Source organism: Meles meles, chromosome 1 (assembly GCF_922984935.1).
Source record: "Meles meles chromosome 1, mMelMel3.1 paternal haplotype, whole genome shotgun sequence".
NCBI lineage: Eukaryota > Metazoa > Chordata > Mammalia > Carnivora > Mustelidae > Meles > Meles meles.
Window position 1 is genome coordinate 197,672,296 of NC_060066.1, and position 24,357 is coordinate 197,696,652.

The 24,357-nt window shown below is 56.2% G+C and overlaps 1 protein-coding gene across 2 annotated transcripts; it reads left to right on the top strand.

Moving 5' to 3' along the window:
- Nucleotides 1-1,968: 1,968 nt before the first annotated feature.
- UBXN11 (UBX domain protein 11) lies at nt 1,969-23,888 on the top strand. Of its 2 annotated transcripts, none has more exons than XM_046016674.1 (15): nt 1,969-2,012; nt 6,078-6,183; nt 6,950-6,978; nt 7,607-7,705; nt 10,320-10,420; nt 10,887-10,941; nt 11,416-11,492; nt 13,759-13,885; nt 20,251-20,465; nt 20,765-20,842; nt 21,825-21,942; nt 22,073-22,176; nt 23,336-23,409; nt 23,484-23,624; nt 23,710-23,888. In XM_046016674.1, exons 2-15 carry the CDS (start codon nt 6,113-6,115, stop codon nt 23,870-23,872), a joined length of 1,452 nt encoding a protein of 483 aa, XP_045872630.1. In that variant the 5' UTR covers nt 1,969-2,012; nt 6,078-6,112; the 3' UTR covers nt 23,873-23,888. The 2 variants fall into 2 exon arrangements, with proteins under 2 accessions (XP_045872630.1, XP_045872639.1); XM_046016683.1 differs by having other exon boundaries at nt 6,953-6,978.
- Nucleotides 23,889-24,357: the final 469 nt, after the last annotated feature.

Sequence of the window (24,357 nt, forward strand, 5' to 3'; positions counted from 1 at the left end):
ATTAGTACGTCCATTTTATAGATAGGGAAGCTGAGGCTCAGTGAAGTAGCTTGAGCAGGAACAGCCAGCTACAAGTGACAGATCCCAGCTTCATAGACTTGATAAGTTATGCTGGCCTATAATATATCTTCGTTTATTTTCCAAATTTCTATGGGAAAACGTATATTTGTTTTATAATAAGGCTCTGACTTCTCCCAACAAATGTTAAAAAAAAAAAAAATCGAATAAACTGGCCAACCAGGGTCGAGGGCTCTCACTTCTCTCTAGACATGAACTAGACCTAGACATGAACTAGGTGCTTGCCGAATGCCTGCTGCTCCAGGATCTTAGGCTGTGCTTCAGGTCCTGGGTAGGAAGGAAGTATGTGGTAAATACTGATGCCCAGATAAATGACAAGCCACGCTCCCCAGTCTCACTGAGATGGGAGAAGGTAGGCAGACCACAGCAGGGCTTATGAGGCCTGACGACCCCCTGCCCCTTCCTCCCATGCTGTTGGTCCTTGCTTACCTTCAAGAGCAGAACAAACGTAAGCAAGGTGACACTGTAAATTTGCTGATCATGGCTCCAAGCCCCCCAAAACACTTGGCCCAGCATAACCTAATGGTTTCTCAACACATATACTTCAAGCCTCAGAGAAATTTCTGGGAGAAGCTCAGTGGCAAGAGGGCTCTCCCATCTCCCACTTCCAGTCACTTTCCACAGGAACCCTTCCCTTGGCAGTGGGCCTGTACCACCTGCCCCTCAGCCTATCTTTGTCTGCCTGTTTCACTAAAGTAGGAGCTTCTAGAAAGAGCACAGATTCTGGAGGCAGACAGTTGTGGATTTGAATCCACTTTTACTGATTACCTGCATGGTCCTGAGCAAATACCTTCACTTCTCTGAGCTTGTTTTCTCATCTGCAAACCTCATAATGTTGGCATCCAGCACTTGGAAGGCACTCATTAATTCGTAGCTCCCTTCAGCCTCCAATTGGTTTGTAAGGAATGCCTCAAGGAGCTGGGCCTCCCCTGCATGCGGTAGACCAGGAAGTCAAATGGAAAATATTACAAAGTGCAGTCTGAGATATGCAAGAGTTTTGGTGGTTGAGCCCAGGCCTAAGGAAGTGGGTGCCTGCCAGTAGAAGTCATTGATTTTTAGATCATCACCACTGAAAGGTTGAGAGATGATGATATAGTTAAAAGGAGGAAATGTTTTTGAAAACTTACTCTGTATGGGTGTTGTGATTGGTACTGTGAATAATTATTTCATTTAATTCTCAAGGCAACCCTGTGGGGTGGGTATTATCCCCATTTTACAGATGAAGAAGCGAAAAACTTGCTCAAGGACACACAAGTCAGGCGCCAGGACTCCTGAGGCCAAAGTCCATGCTCTTAATTAAACTGCCTCTAGTTGTTCTAACATTTTACTTCTTTAGATGAGGCTGAGGAGGGGAAATATCTCACTCAAAGTCAATGTCTTATCCAAAGGCAAAGGGAGTCTCACCTGAACTTAAACACAAAGGAACTAGGATTTGAGCATCCCTGGTCACGAAGTGAGCAGAGAAATTCGGATTTAGGAAACATTTATTAAGTACTTGGCATCATTTCAATTCATGTTCAAAAACGCCCCGCGATGTACTGCACTGATGGGATGCGGAAACAAGAGACTTAGAGGGCTAATCTCCCCCCAAATCAATTTAGCAAAAACGGCTGCTCTGTCGGACTACCCATTCAGGATTCAGAGGCTTCAGGAATCTAACCCCAGCTTCTCTCCTTTTTCGAGGTTGGGGGGTGGGAGGTATAACTGAACCCTCCACTTCTCCAGACTCCGAGGGCGTACACGGCCGTGGATTCTGGGATTTGAGGTATTCCCGCGAAGAGTTTAGACTCGTGGGCCAATAGAATTCGAGCACAGGCGGTGGTACCCCCCCACCCACCGAATTAGCCAATGAGAAGCGCACGGGTCCTGGTCGCCTGGGAAACCGCGTGACAACAAGATGGCGGCGCCGTGGGAGGGCTCCGTAGCCCTACGCGGTGAGTCCCGGCTCAAACTTTTGCGGCCCCGGAGTCCCCCACGCAGGCTGGGGCCCTCGCCCCGAGAGCCCGAGGACCCGCGAGCCCTGTGGCTGGGTGGCCCAGCAGGCTTCTCATGGGAGCGGCTTCAGGTCCCCGCCTACGTGGCTACGGGAGGAGGCGGGAGGAGGCGACGCAGCTCCCGGGGAGGGGTTAGGTCGTGATTGAAGTCGCGTGGTGAGCGCTTCCAGCTGGAGATGGAGGGCTTGAAGGCGTGCAACCGGCCGGGCCTTGTCCGCGCCGGAAAGCACTGGGCCTGGGGTGAACTGTGCGAATGGACCGCGTAGGTCTGCGGGAGGATATAATCAGTCAAGCACAGCCCTGACTTGGGTCCTAAAGATGTAGGGGCCTGGGACACAGCTTTCCTCTCAAAGCCCCAGCCTGAAGGGGACACAGTCCAACGTGTAGGCGTCTCCAGCTTGAGGGGAAAGTCAACAGTCAGCTCCTGGAAGCCCCCACGTGAGGGGAGTAGACGTGGCTCTATCCTCAGGCCCACCTCTGCCCCGGGTCTGAGGAAGGAGGAGGCACAGCCCCAGAAGTCAGGGGTCTCTTATAATCCATGGGAAAATTAATCTGGAGCCAGTGTATTGGATTGGTCTGAAGCGAGACAGGAAGCAGGAAGTCACTTGCCGGCTATCGTGACAGCCCCAAGGAAGGTCAGTGAGAGCCCCACGAGGATGACCAGAGTGGGCATGGAAAGAAGGAGCTGTGTGAGAGACATTGTGGAGTTTAACCTGCAAAGTCTGGCGATGGATGGGATTAAGAGAAGAGGAAAGAGGAAAATTTTGTGGTTGGATGATGGGGTGCCATTAAGAAGGGGGAAGTGGGAGGAGCTTATTTTGAAGGAAGATGTTGAGTTTGGTTTGGGGACCAGGTCCCTTTTTTTCTATGATAGCTTTGTTGAGATAATAATTCCCATAATATATACTTAACCCCTTTGAAATATAAACTTCAACCGTTTTTAGGATATTCATGAGACTTGGGCAACCACCACCACAATCAATTTAGACATTTTCATCTGTCTAAAAAGAAACTCTATACCCTTTATCAACTACCCCATATACCCTCCAACAGCCTCCAGCCCTAGGCAATTACCAATCTATTTTATGTCTCTAGATTTGTCTATTCTGGACATTTTATATCAATGGGTTCATAACAATATGTGGTGTTTTATGACTTTCCCTTAGCATAATGTTTTCAGGTCCATTCACGTGGTGACCTGGCTTCCATTTCTTTTTATTGCTTTCCAATACTCAATTGTAAGGATATACCAGACTTCTTTATGTGTCCTTTGGCTGGTGGACTTTTGAGTTGTTTCCATTTTTGCATATTATGAATAATGCTGCCGTGAACATGTAGGCGAGTTTTTGTGTGGATGTAAGTTTTCATCCTGGGTAAATCCCCAGAAGCAGAATTGCTGAGCCATAAAGTAACCTTCTGAGGAACTGCCAGATGGTTTTCCACAGCTGCCGCGCCATTTTCCACTCCAGCTAAGATACCAATCTCCCCACCTCCTCACCAACACTTGTTCACTTCTGTCTTCTTTTTTTTTTAAAGATTTTATTTATTTATTTGACAGACAGAGATCACAAGTAAGCAGAGAGGCAGGCAGAGAGAGAGGAGGAAGCAGCCTCCCCTGCTGAGCAGAGAGCCCGATGTGGGGCTCGATCCCAGGACCCTGGGATCACGACCTGAGCAGAGGCTCAGTGGCCCACTGAGCCACCCAAGCGCCCCACTTCTGTCTTTTTTTTAACTAGTTTCTTCTGAGGGACTGTTATGGTGATAAGAATTTGGAGAAGGGAGGGGTAATTGGGGCCAGAAGAAACTCATGCAGGTCAGTGCTAGCTGTGAAAGGAACATCACCTGTTAGCATGATGGAATGTTCTAAAGATTGACTGTGGTGATGGTTTCACAACTCTGTGAATATACCAAAAACCACTGAATTGTACTCATTAAAAGGGTTAAGTATGTGAATTAGATCTCAATAACGCTGTTGTTTTTTTTTTAAGGTCAATACGGTATGTTTCCATTAATGTAACATTCCTGAAGTAAGAAAACAGTAGTGGTTGCCAGGGTTGAGGATGGTGTGGTTGTGACCGGAAGGGGCTGGTATGAGGGAGATCCTCGGGTGAGGGAATCTCTGTGGTGATGGAGTAGTTCTTTTTTTTAAATTTTTTAATTTATTTTTTAAGATTTTATTTATTTATTTGACAGAGATCACAAGTAGGCAGAGAGGCAGGCAGAGAGAGCCAGGGACTCGATCCCAGAATCCTGGGATCATGACCTGAGCTGAAGGCAGAGACTTTAACCCACTGAGCCACCCAGGCGCCCTGATGGAGTAGTTCTTTATCCTGACTACAGTAGCGGTTACCTGGAATGTCCATGGGGGTGACAAAGCATAAAAGGATACACACATGTAGTGTAACTGTTGGGAGCACCTGGGTGAAGGGCACACAGATCCCCTCCGTACTATTTTCCCAATTTCCTGTGAATCTATAGTAATTTAAAAGTAAAAACTTAACATAAGACTAAAGGACAGACAAAAACAAAGAAAAAAAGTGGAGTTAGCTCAACCGAGGGAAGGGGCAGGTCAGAGTGGGGACTCCATTCCAGGAAGAAGTTCTGGGCCAGGGGAGCATTTGAGGTCGGGCAGGTTCAAGTGTAGGAGTGAGGGGGAGTGAGGTCAAGAGATGCAGGCAGGGACCAGATCATCTCTGTTATGGAATTTTGAATTTCTTTTCTCTGGGCAAGAAGGAGCCACTGGGAACTTTCAGCAAGGAGGTGACATATTAGCTTTATGTTTCGGAAGATCCCTCTAGCTGGAGACCCGTGCAGGGAACCAGGAGCCGCTGTCACACTTGGCCACACAAAATAAAACGATGCCTGGACAAGACGGCAGGGACTGGGGCAGGCCAGGGGAAGACTAGGAAGGCTGATGGTGGGGGTGAGGAAACGCTAGGTCTGGGGCATGAGTCCCAAACTCCAGAGTGAAGACGGAGAAGCTGCCTCCCAGTGGCACAGCTCCCTTTGCTGGGCAGCTTCAGGGGCAGGGGGGAGGCCATGCCACACATTTTCAAAGGGCAGCTGTCTTGGATTTGTCAAAAAAAGACTTGATTCAGGGGCGCCTGGGTGGCTCAGTGAGTTAAAGCCTCTGCCTTGGGCTCGGGTCATGATCTCAGGGTCCTGGGGTCGAGCCCCACCTCAGGCTCTCTGCTCAGCAGGGAACCTGCTTCCCCCTCTCTCTCTGCCTGCCTGTCTGCTTACTTGCGATCTCTCTCTCTCTGTCAAATAAATAAATAAAATCTTAAAAAAAAAAAAAAAAGACTTGAGTCAGGCCTTGATGGGGGTCCTTTGGTTCTAGGGTTTCTAAATATTAGCCACATAATATATTTAATTCACTGAGTAGAGTAGTGGCCTTTAATTCCATTCCTGATGTGCATTCATCTTGACAGAAGAAGAGAGAAGGAGGGGGACAGACATGTATGAGTGTCCTCAGTGTATAGTAACCAAAGCTACAACAGCCACATTAAAATTTTTTTTCTTAAGATTTTATTGTCTTTTTTATTTTTAATTTTTAAATTTTAAGTAGTTTTAATTATTTTATTTTATTTTATTTTTTTACTCTCGATCAAATGCTTTTCACGATCCCAGGACTTGAGCTATGTGTCAACCAGCTCCTTGATGGATGGATAGGATAAAGCCAGGACACAAGTTGGGAAAATCCCAGGCTCCTGGCCCATCTCTGGACCCCCCACCCCCATCACCCTTTCCCAGGCAGGCCAGGGGCCTCCAGGATGAGAACAGAGAACAGGATATCCAGAGGCTCAGGCCAACATCAAGCACAAGGATCCTGAGACCAAGCTGCATCCAGAAACCTCTGCAGGGGTGGTGGGAAGAAGTGAGGGGCACTGCTCCCTGGACAGTGCTTCTTCCTGGGAAAAGAAACCATGGAAGAGGAAGTTTCCCTGGTTCTGAAGCCCTGGGTCCCCTCTTTCCTCAAGGACTGACTTCCTTCTTTCTTTTCAGGGAGTTCCTGACAGCTAGAGTCTCGAAGTAGAACTATGGGCTCACCTTTGGCCTCCCTTGGCAAAACCCGAAGAGTGCCCCTGCAGTCAGAGCCTGTGAATCCAGCGTAAGGAACCTGCCTGGGGCGGGGCGGGGGGGGGGGGTGGATGTTCGCACCTCTGCCTTTTGGCCCCTGTGGACTAGGAGGATGGCTCCTAGTGTCTTAGGGCAAACACGAGGAGTTACATAACCTTCCCTGACGACCGGATCTTTCTCTGTACCACTTCCTCAGAGAGGCTCCATGGCTCATCGGAGCAGATGCTGGCTGGGGCCCTCTGCCAGGGTGTGGGCTGGGTGGCCCCCAGGTACACAGAGTTCGGGGGTCGGTTTGCCAAGACCGATGGGCAGCTTCTCTGGCCCAGCCACGTGCTGAGCCCTCAGTAAAGGGAATCCTTTATATCTGTTTCCTGCTTTCATCCTTTGGAAGCATTTTTTACCCCTTTCCTTGCTCTTCTGAACACCACTTTGAGTCATTTCAAGGCCAGGGAGATCTAGAGTAGCTGAGCGACAGACCTGGGGTCCCACAGCCATTTCACAGCGGAGCTGGGGCTGGGCTGCTAGGCTTGGGAGCGCTTGTGTTTTCCACCCAAACCTCCCCACCTTCAGCCCTTCCCCGTCCTTCCCCGTTGGGACAAGGGGACACCTTGAAGCCTGTCCCTTGGTTTGCCCCAGGGTCAAGGATGGGATCCGGGGAGATTGCCTCTGGAGGCAGAGTCCCAGCCTCCATCTCATTTAGGCTTGGCTGGGCCCCTAGTGCCGGAGCCGCTCCCCGATGACATTCCAGAGGGTCCTAACTTGTCTGCCTTCCTTTTCCTTCCTGCCCGGGTTCCCAGCAGGCGAGGGATAAAAATCTACGGAGATGGTAAGTGCGGGCTCTGCCTTCACGTCCCCCTCTCCTCGCCCCTGCTGGGTGTGCCTGGGGTCGTGTAGATGGAGAGAAGGGGCAAGATGGCGGCCACTGTCAGAACAGCTGGCCCACCCGCAGCGCCCGCACGCCTTCCTGAGGGCAGGACCCACAGCAGCTCTCTGATTCAGAGGCCCCACACCCTTAGCAGAGATGTCACTGCTAACATGGGAAGCCCTCCGCTCACTGTGGGGTTGGCCAGTGGGTGCCAAGAAGCCGTGGGAGTCAGACCCCAGCAGTCCTTCCCCTGACAGCCTCCTCCAGCCCATCCTGCCTTTTTCCCCAGAAGCCCCATCCTCCCTTGGCTGCCCCGCCAACTGCAGGCTCGGACCTTTGCATCCCAACCCCATTCTTGCTGCCACCCTGTGGCTGGCATCAGCTACTCAGGTCCTCCTGGGACCCAGGCTGGGAGAATTGCAAGAAAGTCTGCTCTGGTTGGATCCTTGCTCCCTGACATCCCACGTGTTCTATCCGTGTACACGTGGGGGTACAGAGTACAGGAGGCTTCATCTGGGCCAGAGCCCAGGGCCCCAGTGTTCTCTGAGCCTCAGCCCCAGAGCAGTGACCTGGGCATCCCTGTCTGCAGAAGATGAGGCAGACGTGCTGAATAATGGACTTGGCCCAGAAGAAAAGATCGCTGTCCCTTCCTGCTATGGCGGCATTGGTGCGCCTGTGAGCAGACAAGGTAAGAACAGAGGCCTAAAAGGGGTCTGGGACCCAGCAGCAGGAGAGGGTCTCAGACAGGGGGTAAGGCCCAGAGAGGCATGGACCTACTCTTGCCTGCTGTGGGTGAGCCCCTGATCCCCAGACAGCCCTCCTCGCCTGGCCTGCGCTGTCCCCAAAGGACTGTGGTGACACCGATCTCAGAGGTGCCAAGAGGGGTCCACTGGGCAGCTTCCCGGTGGAGGGTGGAATGGGCCCGGGCACCGGGGAAACCTGGGCAGGTAAGGTCAGAGTCTGCTGCAAGCCCAGAGGAACTGGGGACAAGACTGGAAGTTTCTGCTAGCTGTAACACCTTGGGTAAGCAATGTTCTATCTCTCTGCCTCCCATTTCCTCGTCTATGAGTGGGGAGGCACTCCTCCTCTGAACCCCGCCATGGGATAGAACAGGGAATTGAGGCGGGAAAAGGAAACCAGAAGAGCCTGGCCCCACAACCATGCAGGCACAAAGTCCAGCTCTCCTGCAGCCCGGCTGGGGACACGCTTGTTAGCAACCCCGGTAACCAGCTCCTCCCCTTAAGGAGCTGTCCCGCGTGCTCTTCGCCTCTCCCCTGGCATCTGCTCCTCACCCCACTCTCAGCCAGTGTCTGTCCCCACCGAGGTCACAAACAAGGACTCGCCTGTCCTGTCTCACTTCTCTGCACAGCAGCATTCCACAAGGGTCACCATTCCCTCCTTCTCACATGGCTCTGGGCTCCTCGCCACCATGACGCCACTCTCTCGGGTTTCTTCCCGCCTCCCAGGCTCTTTCCTGTCTTTGCTAGCTCCTTCTTTTCCTCCTAACTTTTCAGTGGGATGCTTCTCCCTTGGGTTCTCTCCATCTCACTCTCTCTCTCTCCCCTTGCTGCCTCAGTGAGCTCATCCACACTCTAGGCACAGATGGGGTTCAGATGTCCGTAGAGCTGTTATAGGGCTTTGACTGCAAGGCAGAGAAATCCCTTACTCAGCTAGCATGGACATTGAGGAGGACTTACTGTCCCGAGTAGCATGACATCCGGGAGGCAACTCCAGGGTTGTTAATCCACCCCCTCAAAGACATCATCGAAAGGCCAAGTTTTGGGGTGCCCGGGGGGCTCCGTTGGTTAAGCATGTGCTTTCAGTTCAGGTCATGATCTCAGGGTCCTGGGATGGAGCCCTGAGTCGGGCTCAGCGGGGAGTCTGCTTGTCCCTCTCCCACTACCCTTTTTCTGGCTCGCGCTCACTCTCTCTCTCTCTCGCTCTCTCAAATAAATAAATAAAATCTTAAAAAAAAAAGTTCAGGTTTCGCTGTCTTTCCACTGAGCCATCTTTGGCCTGTCTGCCCACGTGGCTGCATGGCGACACAAGCAGTTCCTGGTTCACACACAGGGCAGCGGGCCGGGGAAGGAGAGGGCCCGTTCCTCCCTCTCGGTCTTTCTCGGTTTCTTTTCCGAAACTTTATTTTGGAGAATGTCTAGCCTATACAGAAATTAAAATAATAGTATAGTGAACACCCATATGTCTGCCATCTAGATGCAAGAGTGAGTGACATTTTGCCACTTAATTTGCTTTCTCTCTGTCCATATACACGTATGTATGAATGTAAATGTATTTTTTTGATGAACCATTTAGAAGTCAATTTCAGATATCATGACATTTCACCTCTAAATGCTTCAGTGAGCATCTCTTCCGAATAAGGGAGCCCATGCCCACAGGACAGGGATAGTATCCGAGAATGTGGATGACTCGGAGACGCTCTCGGGCCCCTCTTCTGCACTCAGATTTCCTATATTCCAAAATTAGCTCCTGGCTACTGTTTTTCCTGTCTAGGTACTAATCTGGGTCGGGCACTGTGTTTGATTGTTATACCTCTGTAGAACAGTGTCCTTGCCTTTTTATTTTTTATTTTTTTTAAAAGATTTTATTTATTTATTTGACAGAGATCACAGAGAAGCAGGCAGAGAGAGAGGAGGAAGCAGGCTCCCCACTGAGCAGAGAGCCCCATGCGGGGCTTGATCCCAGGACCCTGGGATCATGACCTGAGCCGAAGGCAGAGGCTTTAACCCACTGAGCCACCCAGGCGCCCCTATTTTTTATTTTTTTAAAGATTTTATTTATTTACGACAGAGAGACAGACACAGTGAAAGAGGGATCACAACCATGGGGGAGCCAGAGAGGAAGAAGCAGGCTCCCTGCTGAGCAGATAGCCCAACCTGGGCTCCATCCCAGGATGCTGGGACCATGACCTGAGCCGAAGGCAGATGCTTAACAACCAAGCCACCCAGGCACCCTTGTCCTTGCCTTTTTAAATTTAAAATGACACTGACTCTGAGAAGTCCGGGTCATATGTCCCTCAGAGAGTCCACACACGGATCTTAGTGCTTGCTTGTCCTCTGTGCCGACTCGTTCCCCTATCTGCTGCGTTCCTATAAACTGAGGTGCACTGTGGGGACAGCACGAGCTGATACAGGCAAAGTATTTTGGACAATCTCTAATATCTAAGTGGCAGCTCCCGTTACTACTGTTCTTTCTGCTTCTGGAATCCCTGTCGCCCTCCACTGGACCCCCATACTTCAACCTCCGCTCTAGGCCTGGGCTCCAGGACTTTGTCTGTTTGGCAGTTCCCGTGTTCCGTGACTCAGAGCTGGTGGCCACCTTGACCAGGAAGATGCGGGATCTGGAGCGGCAAGTGAGGTCTCAGACTGATGAGCTGCTGTCCAAGGTGGGACCCCGGTGGGGACAGGGCCTGGGTCTGGTCTGAGCGGTGGAAGGGTGCAGGCTGGGGAGGTCAGTGAGTTTACTACCGTAATAGGCCAGGGCGGATGGGTTCTAGAACCATCTCTCCCAATGAACCTCCCAGTTCAAGCCCCAGGTATGGGTCCCTGTGACCTGAGCAGAGAGGCTAAGGGTCTTCTCTACAGCTGAGTGAGCCTTGGACAAGGTGGTAGCAGTGGCTGCTGGCTCTGGGGCACTTGGAGGCGCTCCCTGCCTCTCCTCACCACAGTGGAACCACAAGGGTATCTGAGGGGTAGGAGCAGTGGCCGTGCCAAAGGGGGGCAGGGACAGGGTCTTTAAACTCCCCAGTGTTCCACAGAGGCAAGAAGGCTGGATCTTCCCATCTAGAAGGGGCTCCCTTGCGCTCTGGGAACCCCCAGGTCTGCCTGTCCCTCCTTGTCTTGCTGCCACAGGATCGGAAGATACGGGCCCTGGAGGAAATGGTGCAGAACCTCCAGGATCACCAGGGTAAGAGGCTCTCTTGGTCGGCTGGTCAGCCCTCCCGGGACACTTCCCCTGGGCCAGTGGCTGCTGGGCAGCAGGGTTCCAAGAGCATCAAGCTGAGCCCCGTTGTGAGTCCTGGACAGCTGAGCCCACACAGTGGTCATGACACACCAGGACAATGACGTCCTCTGTGGGACTGAGACCCCGGAGTGCGGCCACAGCCCAGCCCCGAGCACTGGGCAGGCCATCAAAAGTGTGGAAGAACACAGCCCCCTCAGGAGCCTCAGGGGGCTGAGGTTGGCGGGGGGGGGGGGGGGTGGTCTCCTGGGAGTCAGTCCGGGCCTCCTCTCTCAAGGTTGGAGGAGAGGCCCAGAGGCAGGTTTCAGGGGACCCCTCGAGTTCTCAAGGGGCAGCTACTCCAAAGGACGGTGAGGGCAGAATGGCAGGCAGGGCCCGAGGTGGTCCGGCAGCCTCCCTGCTGCTGATCTTTCCCCACAGGCCAGGTCAGGACGCAGCAGCAGCAGGACCTGGAGACCACATGCCTGCGGCTCCAGCGCCAGGTTGAGGAGATGGAGGTGAGAGAGGCGGTGGCCCAGAGCTGTCCGGCCCTCAGGACCTGGCACTGGGTCCTCCAGCCCCTGCACGCCCCATGGGTTCCCTCCTCAGGACTAACCCACAGTCTAGTGCCCCCACCCCGCTGGGCCCCCCAACCTCCTCGGTCTCGCTGGGAGCCTCTCGGCTCCAGCCACGGGCCTACCTCTGGTTCTCTGGCCACCTTGAGCTCTTCCCACCACAGGACTTTGGCCCATGCTGTTCCCTCTCCTTGAGGAGTGTTTTTCCACCTTCCCCTGGCGGGTCTTCAGTCATTGTCAGTCTCACATCAGGGGTGGGGGTCCTTCCCAGGGGGCCTCAGTCTCCCCTGTGGGACTGTGAGCTCCACCGAGGCGAGGACCACTTTCCTCCTGGTTGCTGCTGCACAGTCAGGACCAATCATAGCGGCCGGCCGTGTGTGGTTACCGATGGGTCCCGGTCATCGCCTGCCTCTGAACGTGGCATCTCACCCACTGGGTGCCACCTGTTGCCCCCACTGACTTACCCATTCATAAGCCAGACTTGAACTGTAGGGACTGTAGGCTCAGGGGAGGGTCCTGGACACACATCCCTCCTCAGTGCCCCCTGCCCCTGACGACTGCCCACCCTCCACCCCATCCCCAGAAGCTCTCCCTCTCGGCACAGAGCTGGCTTCCAAAGCCCCATCCTAACTGAGACCACAGAAGCAGCCCCCAGGCCACAGCTGCAGGAGGGCCCTTGGCTCCGGGGGCCTGTTCCATACCTGCCGAGTGCCCTGCTGAGAGTGCTGGTCAGCTGGGGCGGGGGAGGGGGGGCTTCTCTGAGCCACTGCCACAGGGGGTGAGGGCCATGCCCACAGCTTCAGGGCAGAAGGTATCTTGGCTCCGGCTCCCAAGACTCCCACGTTGGTGGCCTTCACACATTGACTCCTACTTCATTTAACTGAAACAAAGCATCTCTGGGTGCCAGGCACCCGGCCAGGTGCTAGGAGGTAAACGTGGTCCCTGTCCCCGAGGCTGACAGGCTGAAGGGAACAAAGACATAAACAAGGACATGGGTACACACATAGCACACGGTGAAATATTTCTGTATGTAGCTGGGTGACAGGATAGGGGCGAGCTGGAGTTTGGGCCGCTCTGCGGGGTGGCATCGGGCAGATCTGGAGGATAAAGGCCGAAGAGATGCCGTATGGACTCGTGGGGGCGTGGAGAGCAAGAGGGAGGTGGAGAGCAAGAGGGAGAAGGAGAGACGGCAAGGACTGTCGGGGGGCCCGTCCACCCGTCATGCGGGGCTGGATCCTGGCCTCCAGGATGGGAGGCCACAGGAAGGTTTCGGAGGCGTGGACCGGGAGGCCTGTGGAAGAGCAGTTGGAGTCGTCGGGGGCGCAGGGTGGGGAATGGCCGGAGCTTGAGTGAGGTGCTGGAGCAGAGTGGAGGGACCCGAGTCTGCGTCACTGGTGGCGCTCAGAGGCCTTGCGGGTCGTGGCTGAGACCCAGGTGGAGGGGTGCCGTTGACTGAGACTGGAGATCTGGAGGGGCAGAGGTTTGGGAGATGGGGACACGGAGTGAAGGCTGTTGGGGACGAGTTCATATTGAAATGCCTATGAGACCTCTAAGCGTGGCCGGTGGGCCGGGTGCAAGTGAGAAGGAACAAGTCGTGTTGGGGGGCTGATGACAGAAACCCGCTGGGTTTGGCACTGGGCGGGCCGTTGGTGGTTGCACCTGAGCAGTTCCAGTCAGTAGTGAGATGGGGCTAGAATGGGGTCAGGAGAGAGAGGGAGTCGAAGAAGCAGCGACAGGAAGTGTAGACGAGTCAGTTTTCCTGTGGCTGGGGGGATGGGAGGCCTAGCTCTAGAGAGGCTGCATGTAGCTCACCACGTCCTCTGGGTCCTGCACAAGCCCGTGTCCCTGCCCTTCCTCCACTCAGGCCGGATGCACCGGGTGCCCCACTGCCATCGGGGCCGCCTTCAGTGAGGTCTTCCTGGCGCCAGACACTGTGCTTTAAGCACTCGATGTGAGTGATCTTAACTGAGTCCTGCTCGCATGCTTCTAGGGCAAGGAGAAGCATACACCTCCAGGAAGTGAAGTGGCTTCCCAAGGTCCCAGCCAGGAAGTAGCCAAGACCCCAGGGGCCCATCCCTTCTGCCCCGTGGGCACTGGGAGCTGAGGCCTGAGGCTGGGGACCCAGCTGCTGCTGCCTGCTCCCTGGGGCGTTGAGCTGACCGCGTCCCCCCCCCCCCCCCTCCTGCATCTGTCCCTTCTCTCCATACAGCGGTTCCTCGGTGACTATGGTCTGCAGTGGGTGGGCGAGTCTGTGGACCAGGAGGGCTCAGACAACCAGGCAGACTCAGAGGATGGCAAGAGGGACTGGATGACAGCCAAGAAGTTCTGGAAACCAGGTAGAGTAGGGGGTCTGCCCCCAGTCCCTCCTACAAAAGGAGTCTCCAACACCACCCTGGGCCAGCAGCTGTCCAGAGGGAGTCTCATTCGTGCCCCTGACCCAGGAGCAGGGAGGACAGGCCTCTGCCTCCATCACTGAGCACCTGACCTGCCACCATGTTCTTCCTCTGGTCTTACCTCAGACTCCCTGCTTGCTCATCTTTCAAAGGCTCCAGAGACCCAGAGATACGAGACAGAAGACGACCTCACTTGTCTCGGGCTCCATAGTTCACAAAATGTCTTCCGTCCCAAAGTTTTAAAAAAAAAAAACGAGTCCTCTGCTTTGGAGAGCCTGCTCTGCCCTCAGAGCCAGGCTCGACCCCCCTCTTTGCGTTCCTTTTTCAGCCTCGCTGTAGCCAAGCCATTGAACTCGCCGTGTTTCTCTGGGACTCCTCCATTCTTTTTTCTAAACTTGGCCGTTTCCGATCTAGAGGAATCAACTCCACAGATGTGGAGCCGTAGATCTGGCCATTTCTGGAAGTCCATTCTCTTCAAAGAATGGAGGTGATTGCCCAGAGGTACTTCTCTCCAGGCTCTGGAGTTGGTCAGACCTGGGTGCTTGTCTCCATTCTACCGTCCTCTCCACGTGGGACTTGGGTGGGTGAGTTCTGCTCTCTGAGCCTCCAGGTCCCCCTCAGTAAGTGGGGGGTGCGCTCTTCCCTGGGGAGTTGAAGGGATCAGCGGGGTCGATGCCGAGCATCTGGCACTGACCTTGCAGGTCATCGGCCCCACAGGCAGGGGCTTTGCTTGTTTTCCACGGTGACGTGCCAGTGGCAGCCTCCCGGGAGCATGGGTGAGCGTGGCTCCCAAGGGGAGTGTTTGGAAAGTGACGACACCGTCTTGATTTCCTAACTTTGAAAACCTGAGAGAGCTGCCTCCACATTCAGGCCTGAGCTTTGGCCAGATCCCCCTAAATCTCAGGGCACAACTCCCCCACTGTTTCTTCTAAAAACATCACTTCCCACTTGTACAGTATTTGCAGCTTTCAAAGCATTTTCATCAACAGCCTTGACACAAGCCACAGGTTGTTCCATTTTATAGATGGGAATCACTTAAGAAGTCTGGAGACTGTTGAGCCAAGGGGGCAAGACTTAAGGCCGGGAGCCCGTTTAGGAGGTGGTCCCAGTCATCCAGGCAGGAGATGGGATGACATCCAGAGGCAGGGTGATCCTGGCGGGCACCGTGAGGAGGAGCAGGGCAGATTTAGGAAGCAGAATCCATGGTCTCGGAGACTGCATCAGGGAGCAGACAGGAAGAATTGGGGATGGCCCTGGGACACCCCTTCCCGGGTAGGTGGGGAAGTCCTGAAAGGCGACTGCCAGATGCGCTAAGAACATTCCTGGGGTCTAGCGCTAGGGGTCAGCCACCATGGCATCCTGGACCCCACACATGCCCCTGCCGGCTGGAGGGCAGTCTTCCTCCTGGCCAGGGGGGACCTCCTGGCTCCTTTGGGGGCCAGCCCAGATAGCTGGCTTCCGGACCTGGCTCTGTGGACTCCTACCTTCTCCCTGCCGAGAGCAGGGCAGCCCTCGCTCTGCTGTATTGTATGTTTACGCCCAGAATAAGCTGGCTCTGAGGCCCAGGGCTTCAAAGCTAGAGCAACTTGTGAAAACCACTGTGTGCCCTCCTCCTCCTTGCTTTCTGCTTCTGCAGCATGGAGGGGCCTCAGCTTAGCTCTGCTGCCAGCCGAACGGCACACTCTTCATTTCCAGTAGCTTTTCCTCCTGGCGCTGCACCCCCTGTTCCCGCCTCCTTGGCTTCTCCCCCACCCACCCCTGCTTTGTCCCCAGGTGCCAGGCTGCTGCTGCCCCAAGGGCCCTCACGGGCACGAAGCCGGCCTCTTGCTGTGGCCCTGATACCCTGGCTCGCTGCTCTGGCTCTCCTTCTGTTGGCTACAACTCCCCGCAGGCCCCAGGTGGCCGTGGAGGTGGGCTGGGCATCTGGTTGGGGCTAACCGGTCCAGAACCAGGACTCTCGCCCTGGGGAGAAGGGTTCTCTGGCCCACGAAGGGGACCCAGCCCAGGGGAAGCCTTGTGAGGACGTGGCCTCAGGCTGGATCATTCACCCCTCCCTGCCCTCCCTACCAGTGAACTGAGCATTAACTAGGATGCCAGGCGCTCCAGGGTGTGCCTGAGTATTAACTAGGATGCCAGGTGCTCCAGGGTGTGCGGGGACTTGAAAGGGACGATCCTGCTCTGGTGCGACCCATTGCCAGGTGTTGAGGCTCAGGGCTGAGAGCTCCTCAGTCTCCGTTCACCATTGCCTCAGAGCTCCCCACTCTCACTCCTCTCTGTCCTCTCTGAGCTCCTCCTTCCCCATCCCTGTCCCCACTGAGCTCCTTGATTTCCCCCTTCCCTGTTCCCTGAGCTACTTGCTTCCCCTTCCCTGTTCCTTAAGCTCCTCCCCCTCATCCTTGCCCGCTCAGAGCTCAAACAAGGAGGTGGGTGTGTTAATACCCAGGCCCAGGCCGCTGAGAGCACCGAATGCCATTGTGCACGTGGCGGTTCTTGGAGGCCACTGATGGTGGATGAACGATGACCGACCCATGGTTACTTAGCCCCTGCCAGGGCGTAGAAAGCCCAGCATGGAGCATGGCCCTGGGGCCAGGGCGTTGGGCATGTGTGTAGGACAGTGGGAGTGCCTGTGTGCCCAGGCCTGGATGGTCCGGCAGGTGGGACGACCTGCTGCACGGGGCAAGGTGGGAACAGTGGGAACGGGGTGAACGGTGCTCAGCTGCAGAGGTCAGAGGATTGGTTGTGACCCTGGCAGGGACCAGACTCTCAGGGCCTGATTTCTCTCCACCAGCTCCGCTGAGAGCAGAGCGAACATAGTTCCCCCGAGCAGGGCCAGGCTTGCGGAGGTCTGGAGACAGCAGTCTGATTCCTGTTCGGCCTTTTCGTGAAGCGGTGGGGACAGGCACGGCAGGGCCCCAGGGCACGGCGGTGGTATTCACAGCAGCAGGTGGCCCTGCCTGATGTGTGAGGAGCCAGCTCAGAGCAGGCCCACCATTCCCCTGCTGAGCACGGCCCGGGCTGGCCCTCCTCTGGGCTCCGTGGCCTCTGCAGCGGTACTAACCGCATGCATTGTCATTGCGGTCACCCTGTCTCCTTCACTCAAGTATGAGCCTGAGGAGGGCAGGACTGTGGGTGTGGGCACAGCCATGATTCTCAGGGCCCAGCAGGGCTTGGGCAGTCTGGACATATTGGCAGGACAGAGGGAGGGAGGAGTGGATCCAGTATGTGCTTCTTGGCCCACTCCGGGCCAGGCTCAGGGCTCGATGCTGTAGCCTGTGTTCAGAGACTGCCCTCTGTGGTTGGAAAGACAAGCAACCAGGAAAGGACAACAGCCTGGGATATGTACGGTGCTCCCCAGTGGGCGTGAGGGCTCCAGGAACTCAGGAGGCTGAGTCTCCGAGGCAGGGGCTCCTGGCACAGCTTCTCAGAGGAGGTAGTTCCTTGAGCCGGTGGGGAGCAAGAGGGTAGGGTGTCAGTGACGACAAAGGCCACCGTCTGCCAGGCATTTCCTCTGAGCCTCACAGCCACCTGTGAAGTGGGGACTGTTACTGTCTTCATTTCATAGAAGATGGAGCCCAGGCCCAGAGAGGTCAAACTACTTGTCCAGGATCACACAGCTTGGAAGCAGTAGCCCTGGGAGGATGGCTCCAGAGAGTGATGGAGGTGCAGGCTGAGGGGAGGATGGGGAACCTGGGTCCCAGGGGTCTCAGGCTTTGGACCAAGGAACTTGGTCTTGACTTCCATGCCTCCCCAACCCCCCCCCCCTTTTTAAAAGATTTTATTTATTTATTTGACAGACAGAGATCACAAGTAGGCAGAGAGGCAGGCAGAGAGAGGGGAGGAAGCAGGCTCCCCATCGAACAGTGAGCTTGATGCAGGGCTCGATCCCAGGACCTGGGATCATGACCTGAGCCGAAGGCAGAGGCTTTAACCCACCGAGCCATCCAGGCACCCTTCCAACTCCACTTTTTAATAAACTTACGGGTGCTCGAAGTTGGATGAGGGCTCAGAGATGATCTCTCCCTGTACCACACCCCTCCTTAGGGAGCCCAGGGAACAGTGTCCCAGAGGCAGCCTGCATGGTCACTGAGAGTAAAGGCATAGGGTCACCTGGGCCCTGAAAGCTGCCTGAGCAGGAGCATGTCACCTTACAAGGCCCTGTCCCCTCATCTCTAAAACAGGAGCGGTAATACCTGCCTCTACGTGCTCGGCACGAAGTAAACCCTCACTGAGTCATCCTTACAGTCAGTTCCCCTCACTGGATCTTGCTGGATGGGACAAAGGTTCCTATTCTCCCCCATTCCATGGACGGGAGAGCTGCAGCTCTGAGAGGAGGAAATGCCTCAGTAGACCTCTGACCTGCCTTACCCCATGTGACCTGGCAATGGGCCAGGCTTCTGTGGCACACTCCCTGCTCTTTGGGGCTAGTGCCAGGCTTGCTGCCTTGTTCTCAGGCCTGTTTTGCCTGGAGCTGCAGTATCCCGGGCCCCTTGACTCCCTGCAGACTGCTGCCGCGGGCGCCCGCCGGGCCCACCCCACAGTGACTTCCCCACGCCTTAGCCCCACTGGCCGAGAGCCTCCAGGGCTGACTTTCTCAGCAAACACTTTTCCCTCCAATGCTTCTTGGCATCCTCCCCTGGGCCTCCACCTGGCCCTTCCCTGTCCATCATCCCGTGTCCTTCAGCTCCCTGGAAAAGCCTTGGCTCCCGGATGCAGCTGGATGGGCAGGCAGCGTATCTGAGTGGTCCTGGGTCAGCGTGGTATGGTCTGCATGGGCCCAGTCCTCTGACCTTTCTAGGCTTCACTTTTCCCATCTGTAAGAACACAGGGGTAGGGGCAGGGGTTCAAGGAGATGAGCTTTGCTGATGTCATTTTTGGGTTGACCAGTGTGCTCTGAATGTGGTTCGTTGTAAAGAGAAAAGTGGCTTGCTATTGTTCTGACTCATGCCAGGGATGCCCAGTGTGTTCTGTGAGTATTTCTTGGGTGTCTCAGGAAGTCCAGGGGACCCTGGGATGAGGTGGGGGGGCGGGTGCAGCCCATACCACCTGGCAGATGTAGGGGAGGGAGGAGTCCCGCTGGGGCCTTGAGCAGCCACAAAGGCAACCGGAAACAAAGCCACCCACTTCGGTGTTTCCTCGGCCCCGCCCCCACACCTCCAGAGCCCCCTGTCAGTCACTGTGAGGAAAGGGATTGGGGCTCCCCCACCTCAGAGTCCTGACCCACATCCTGCCACAGCCTGGCTATCCTGGTGAAAACAGGAGGTTTTGTAGGGCTACGCCCCAGGGGATGGCGGACTTGGGAGCCAGATCCCTTCAGGGACCCACGACAGGCCCTGGCCTGGCCCCTTCCAGCATCCCACCTGCCCTCCAGCCTTTCTGTTCTGGTGTCTGTTGTGGCTGTCCCCACTGCTCCCTGAGGCTTAGGCACACCTGTGGGTGCAACACATTTTCCAGAAGAGGGGGCCCAAATGTCCGTCAGCTTCTCAGAGGGGTGTGTGACCCAGAAATAGTGGCACAGGCCAAGGTCTGCCGCATATGTGTTCTGTCCAGCAGCTGTCCCAACATCCCTCCCTACCCCCCAACAGCCATGCATCCCTACCCCAACCCCCGCTTCCTGATGGTGCGGATGGGTGGGAAAAGTCAGCCCCTCCTCTAATTTGCCAGGTGACCTGGGGCAAGTCATTTTTCATCTCTGTGGACCTGTTTCCTCATGTGTCAAATGGAGATAAATGACTCCTGCGTCATAGCCTCTGGGTTAGCCTGAGGCCCGTCGGTGCAAGGCAAGAATTGGTAACAATAACCCCCCCCCGGGCAGAGTGCCTGCTCCGAGCGGTCCCTCTCACGGTCACCTTCCCCCAACCCTTGTAGGAGGGGAGGCTGTGGTGCACAGCTTTCCATGTCTTGACCAAGGTCACATAGGTAGAAGCTGAAGAGCTGATTTGAACCCAGAGAGACGATCCCCAGAGACACAGGCGCAGAGCTGGATCCGATCCCACCCCTACTCCATTAGGAGCAGCCATTAGCCTTCTCTAACCTGTGGTTTCCACATCTGGGGTCGATCACAGCCCCTACAGCATAGGGGTTGGTAGGACGAGAGGGGCACGAGAGGTACGGAGCCCCTAGCACAAGTGAGGAGTCAACAAAAGACGGCCGTTCTGCAGGGCAGTTGTCCTCCCTCCTCCCCCGGGTGAGACGGCCACTTACAGAGATGCCAAGGCCACCGCTTAGCCAGCCGGGGCCATGGAAATCAGGGCTGCTGGAGTGTGCAGCTGCCGGAAGAGAGGCTCATGGCTGTTTATCCTCTTTGCCAGGGGACTCATTGGCGCCCCCCGAGGTGGACTTTGACAGGCTGCTGGCCAGCCTGAAGGATCTCAGTGAGCTGGTGGTAGACGGTGACACCCAGGTGACGCCAATACCTGGTGGAGCACGGCTCCGTGTTCTTGAGCCCATCCCACTGAAGCTGTATCGGAATGGCCTCATGATGTTCAGTGGGCCCTTCCGGCCCTTCCATGACCCCTCCACACAGGTAGGAGTGGTGGGGAGGGGAGACAGGCCGCTCTGGTGGCCTTGCCTTGCCCTCACTGACCCTTAGCTGGAGATGGGTGGGGGGCGGCTCAAGCTACCCTCCATAGGTACCCAAGTCCACGTGCAACTTGCAGAGTGCGCCCCCAACCCCCTCCCCCCCAAGTCCTGGAGCCCTGAGAACATCCAGAGTGTGATCCACTGGGTAAATCCAGGGCCCAGGGCTGATTGTCCAGACGGAAAGCAGAGCAAGGGGCAAGGCACCAGTCCAGCTGGGCCTCACTCTTCCAATCCCTGCTGCAGCGCTGCCTCCGAGACCTGCTGGATGGCTTCTTCCCCTCAGAGCTCCAGCGGCTGTACCCCAATGGGGTTCCCTTTAAGGTGAGGGGCTGCTCCTCACACCACCCTGTGTGAGGAGTTTGGAGGGGGTGGGGGCATTCCCCCAGTCTGAGGTGGGAAGCCACTCTCCCCCCGCAGGGAGCCCCAGTCTGATGACCTCTGGGAGGAGGGTGAGGCTCAGCCGGGCTGAGAGGGGAGTAGGGAGGCTGCAGGGGCCTCAGTTTCTCCATTAGCGAGGGCGAAGGCTGGAGGCTAAGCAGCAGGCAGTGCCCCCTGCTGGCACCCTGGAGGCACAGCCTTCAGCCTTGCAGGGCCACTGCCCCTCCCCAGCATCCAAGATACCTTGATGGCCCCGGGTTCCTGAGGTTCTATGCAAAAGTGGCCTGGCTTGCCCTGGAGGCTCCCGAAGACATCTGATGGGTGTGGAAGGCAGTGCTATGGGGGACAAACGTCGGGACTAAAGGACAGGGCATGCGCCAGCCCACTGCTGGCAGGGGTGGGTGGGGATGAGACGATGGGTGTGGTGGTGGGAGCATCCCGGAGGGCGGTGTGTCACTGCACAGAGAGGGTATGCGAGGGCGTATGCGCCGCCACCACCTGGGCTGGGAAAACCGTGAGTCATGACGGGGGTGTTTGAGGCAGTCCATGCCAAGATGGGGCTTTGCCCTCTCCTAACACTGTGGTGCCTTGCTTCCTGGCTGGCTCCCGAGAGGGGCTCTCTGGGAGGAGGGCAGTACCGCAGCTGCAGCCGGCGTGCTTGCAGAAGCTGGGCCCAGGTTGGGGACAGTAGCATGAACTGCAGCTCTCTGCTCTCTTGGGGGCCTCAGTTTCTTTATCTGTAAAATGGGGATTGCTTCAGACTATCCCTTGAGCCTATTCCTGGGAGGAGAGTGTGGCCTATTCCTAGAGGGAGGGTGTGGCGGGGGGCGGGGGGTGTGTGGAGAGGCCTCTGTTTGGGCAAGGGTAGGGTGGAGCCCAGGGCTGAAGGTCTAGGCCCACCGCTGCTGCCCTTCCTTCTTGCCAGGTGAGTGATCTGCGCAATCAGGTCTACCCAGAGAATGGGCTGGACCCATTCCCAGGTGAGGGCCGCGTGGTGGGCCGACAGAGGTTTCACACGCCGCTGGACAGGATGGAGCACCCAGGTTAGCTTGGACCTGAGGCTGGGCCTGGTGGTGGGGGCACGGTGCAGGACGATTTGCGGGTGGCCTCCTCCACCATCATCCATCCCTCACAGCCCCTCCCCAGCCAAGGCTCCCAATGCACTCCCTGCAGGCTCCAAGATGACTGCTGAGAAGTTTCTGAACAGGCTCCCCAAGTTTGTGATCCGGCAAGGGGAAGTGGTTGACATCCGGGGACCCATCCGAGACACCCTGCAGGTGAGGCCAGCCCCAGCTCCCCCAGCCTTCTTAGGCTCCCTGGCCCAACCTACCCCAGAAGAGGCTTATCTGGAGACTTGGGCTCAGGGACTGCTGAGGAGGGCCTGGATGGAGAGATGAGGCTCTCGGGGCAGTTTCACTGTCTCATGAAAACAGTCTGGGAGGGCTCTGGCTGGCACCCAGAGAGGGGCTGGACTGGCGGCCTTGTGGCTGTAAGAGGCGGAAAGCCAGAGTCTAGGGCCAGGGGTGAGCCCAAGGACTGGGCCACCTCCTCGATGTCCAGGCCAGAATATCCAAATCAGTCCTGGATCCCCCTTCCTCGCCCTTAGAACACATCATCCTCCCCATCCTGCTGCTCCTCCCACATCTCCACCTGTGAAAGGTACCAAACCTCAGTTTCCTACCACTCTACCTCCTCCAAGTCCTGTTTGATCTGTCCATCCCTAGCACACCTCCCAAACCCATCTCTTCTCTCCATTCCCTCTGCCCACCTTCCTAGCCTTGGCCCCCAAGTGGCTGTTTCAGACACCTGCGGTAGCTTCTCGCTGACCTGTCACCCCCACTCCTGCCTTGCCAGCTGCCCTCCCCCAGCAGTCTCTGTGTGTGTGTAAAAACATAAATTGGATCTGGGCTTTCCCTGTTGAAACCCTCCAGTGGTTCTTGGATAGGGCCAAGCTCTCATCCTGGCACTCAAGGCCCACCATCCCTTGTTGGTCCCCTTGCCATATCTAACCTTTTCTTTCTTCCAGTCCAACCTGATTCTCAGCTTCAGCCACATGAACAGCTAACACTTTCTCAAACGTATCATCTCCCAGAGAAGGCTTCTCTGACCAGGGCTTCTTTCCCTGCATTCCATTTCTATGGCCTCCTCATCCTTAGTCACAGCTTAGGGTGAAGGGAAGGCCTTCCCTGACCCACGGTGGGTTGGGCCTCCAGCCCAGTCATCGTGTGGGGTTCTGTCTCCCCCACTAGCCTGAGGGACCTTAAAGACTTCTTGGGGAATGATGGGGCTGCGTCCCAAAGCTTTCCTTCCATTTCCTCCCCCTTTAGCTCACTGGTCTCATCCATCCTTGTTCAGGGAGAAGTCCCCTCTAAGGGTGGGGGAAAGGTGTCTCTGGCAGGACCCAGGACTCTGTCTCCTCTCATCAATGCCTTCCAGAACTGCTGCCCATGGCCCGCCCAGGTCCAGGAGATCGTGGTGGAGACACCAACCTTGGCTGCTGAGCGTGAGAGGTGAGGGCAGAGTGAGGAGGTGAGGAACTTGGGGTTGGGCCACCAGGGGGCACTGATGCCCTTTAGGCCCACAGGAGCCAGGAGTCACCCGAGTCACCAGCGCCTCTGCTCTCCATGCTGCGCATCAAGTCTGAGAATGGTGAGAAGGCCTTCCTGCTGATGATGCGGCCTGAGGACACTGTTGGGGATGTGCGCACCCTGCTTGCAAAGGCCAGGTGGGTATGGGGCGGGGCTGGCAGCTACAGGGGGTATCTGGGCTGGCAGCTACAGGGGGTCTGATCCATTCTGCCCTGTCCCCAGGGCTGTGGAAGCCACCACCTTCGAGATCATCAGTACCTTCCCACCCACCGTCTACAGCGACAACACAGTCACACTGCAGGCCGCGGGCCTGGTGCCCAATGCAGCGCTGCTGCTTCGGACAAGCCGGGCCCCGCCGCCTGCTCCGGGCCCCAGCTCCAAATAAAGAGCCCGCTCCCACACAGGCTGCTCCATGAGGCTCTCTTAGCCAGGAAGACCCGCTGGGCGCCAGGGAAGGCCGGGGGCCCAGCTAGGCTGGGGCAGGGGGCGGTACCGACCCGCCCCCTCTGTAACTTGAGCCCCAGCTGGCAGGCCTGGACGCTGGGTCTTTGTCCTCTAGGTTCCTCTTTCTTCCCAGAAGGGCTAAGCAGATCCAGTGGAGGGAAGGCGGGCTCCAGCTCAGCCTCGGCGGGCTAGAAGAACCTCTTGTGCGAGTGTGCCAGCGGTGGATCCCTGTTCGCAGATGGGGACACTTCCTCAACACTCTGCACAAAGCCTCTGCACTCTGCACTGTTCCCAAACTGGGTGAACCCACTTCCATGACACATGCGCTCAGAGCCAGTCTGCTGGAGCTCCGGTCAGTGGCCACATGGCACAGACACATTACCTTACCGGCTGGCACATAGATGTGCCACACTCACCAAGCCGGGT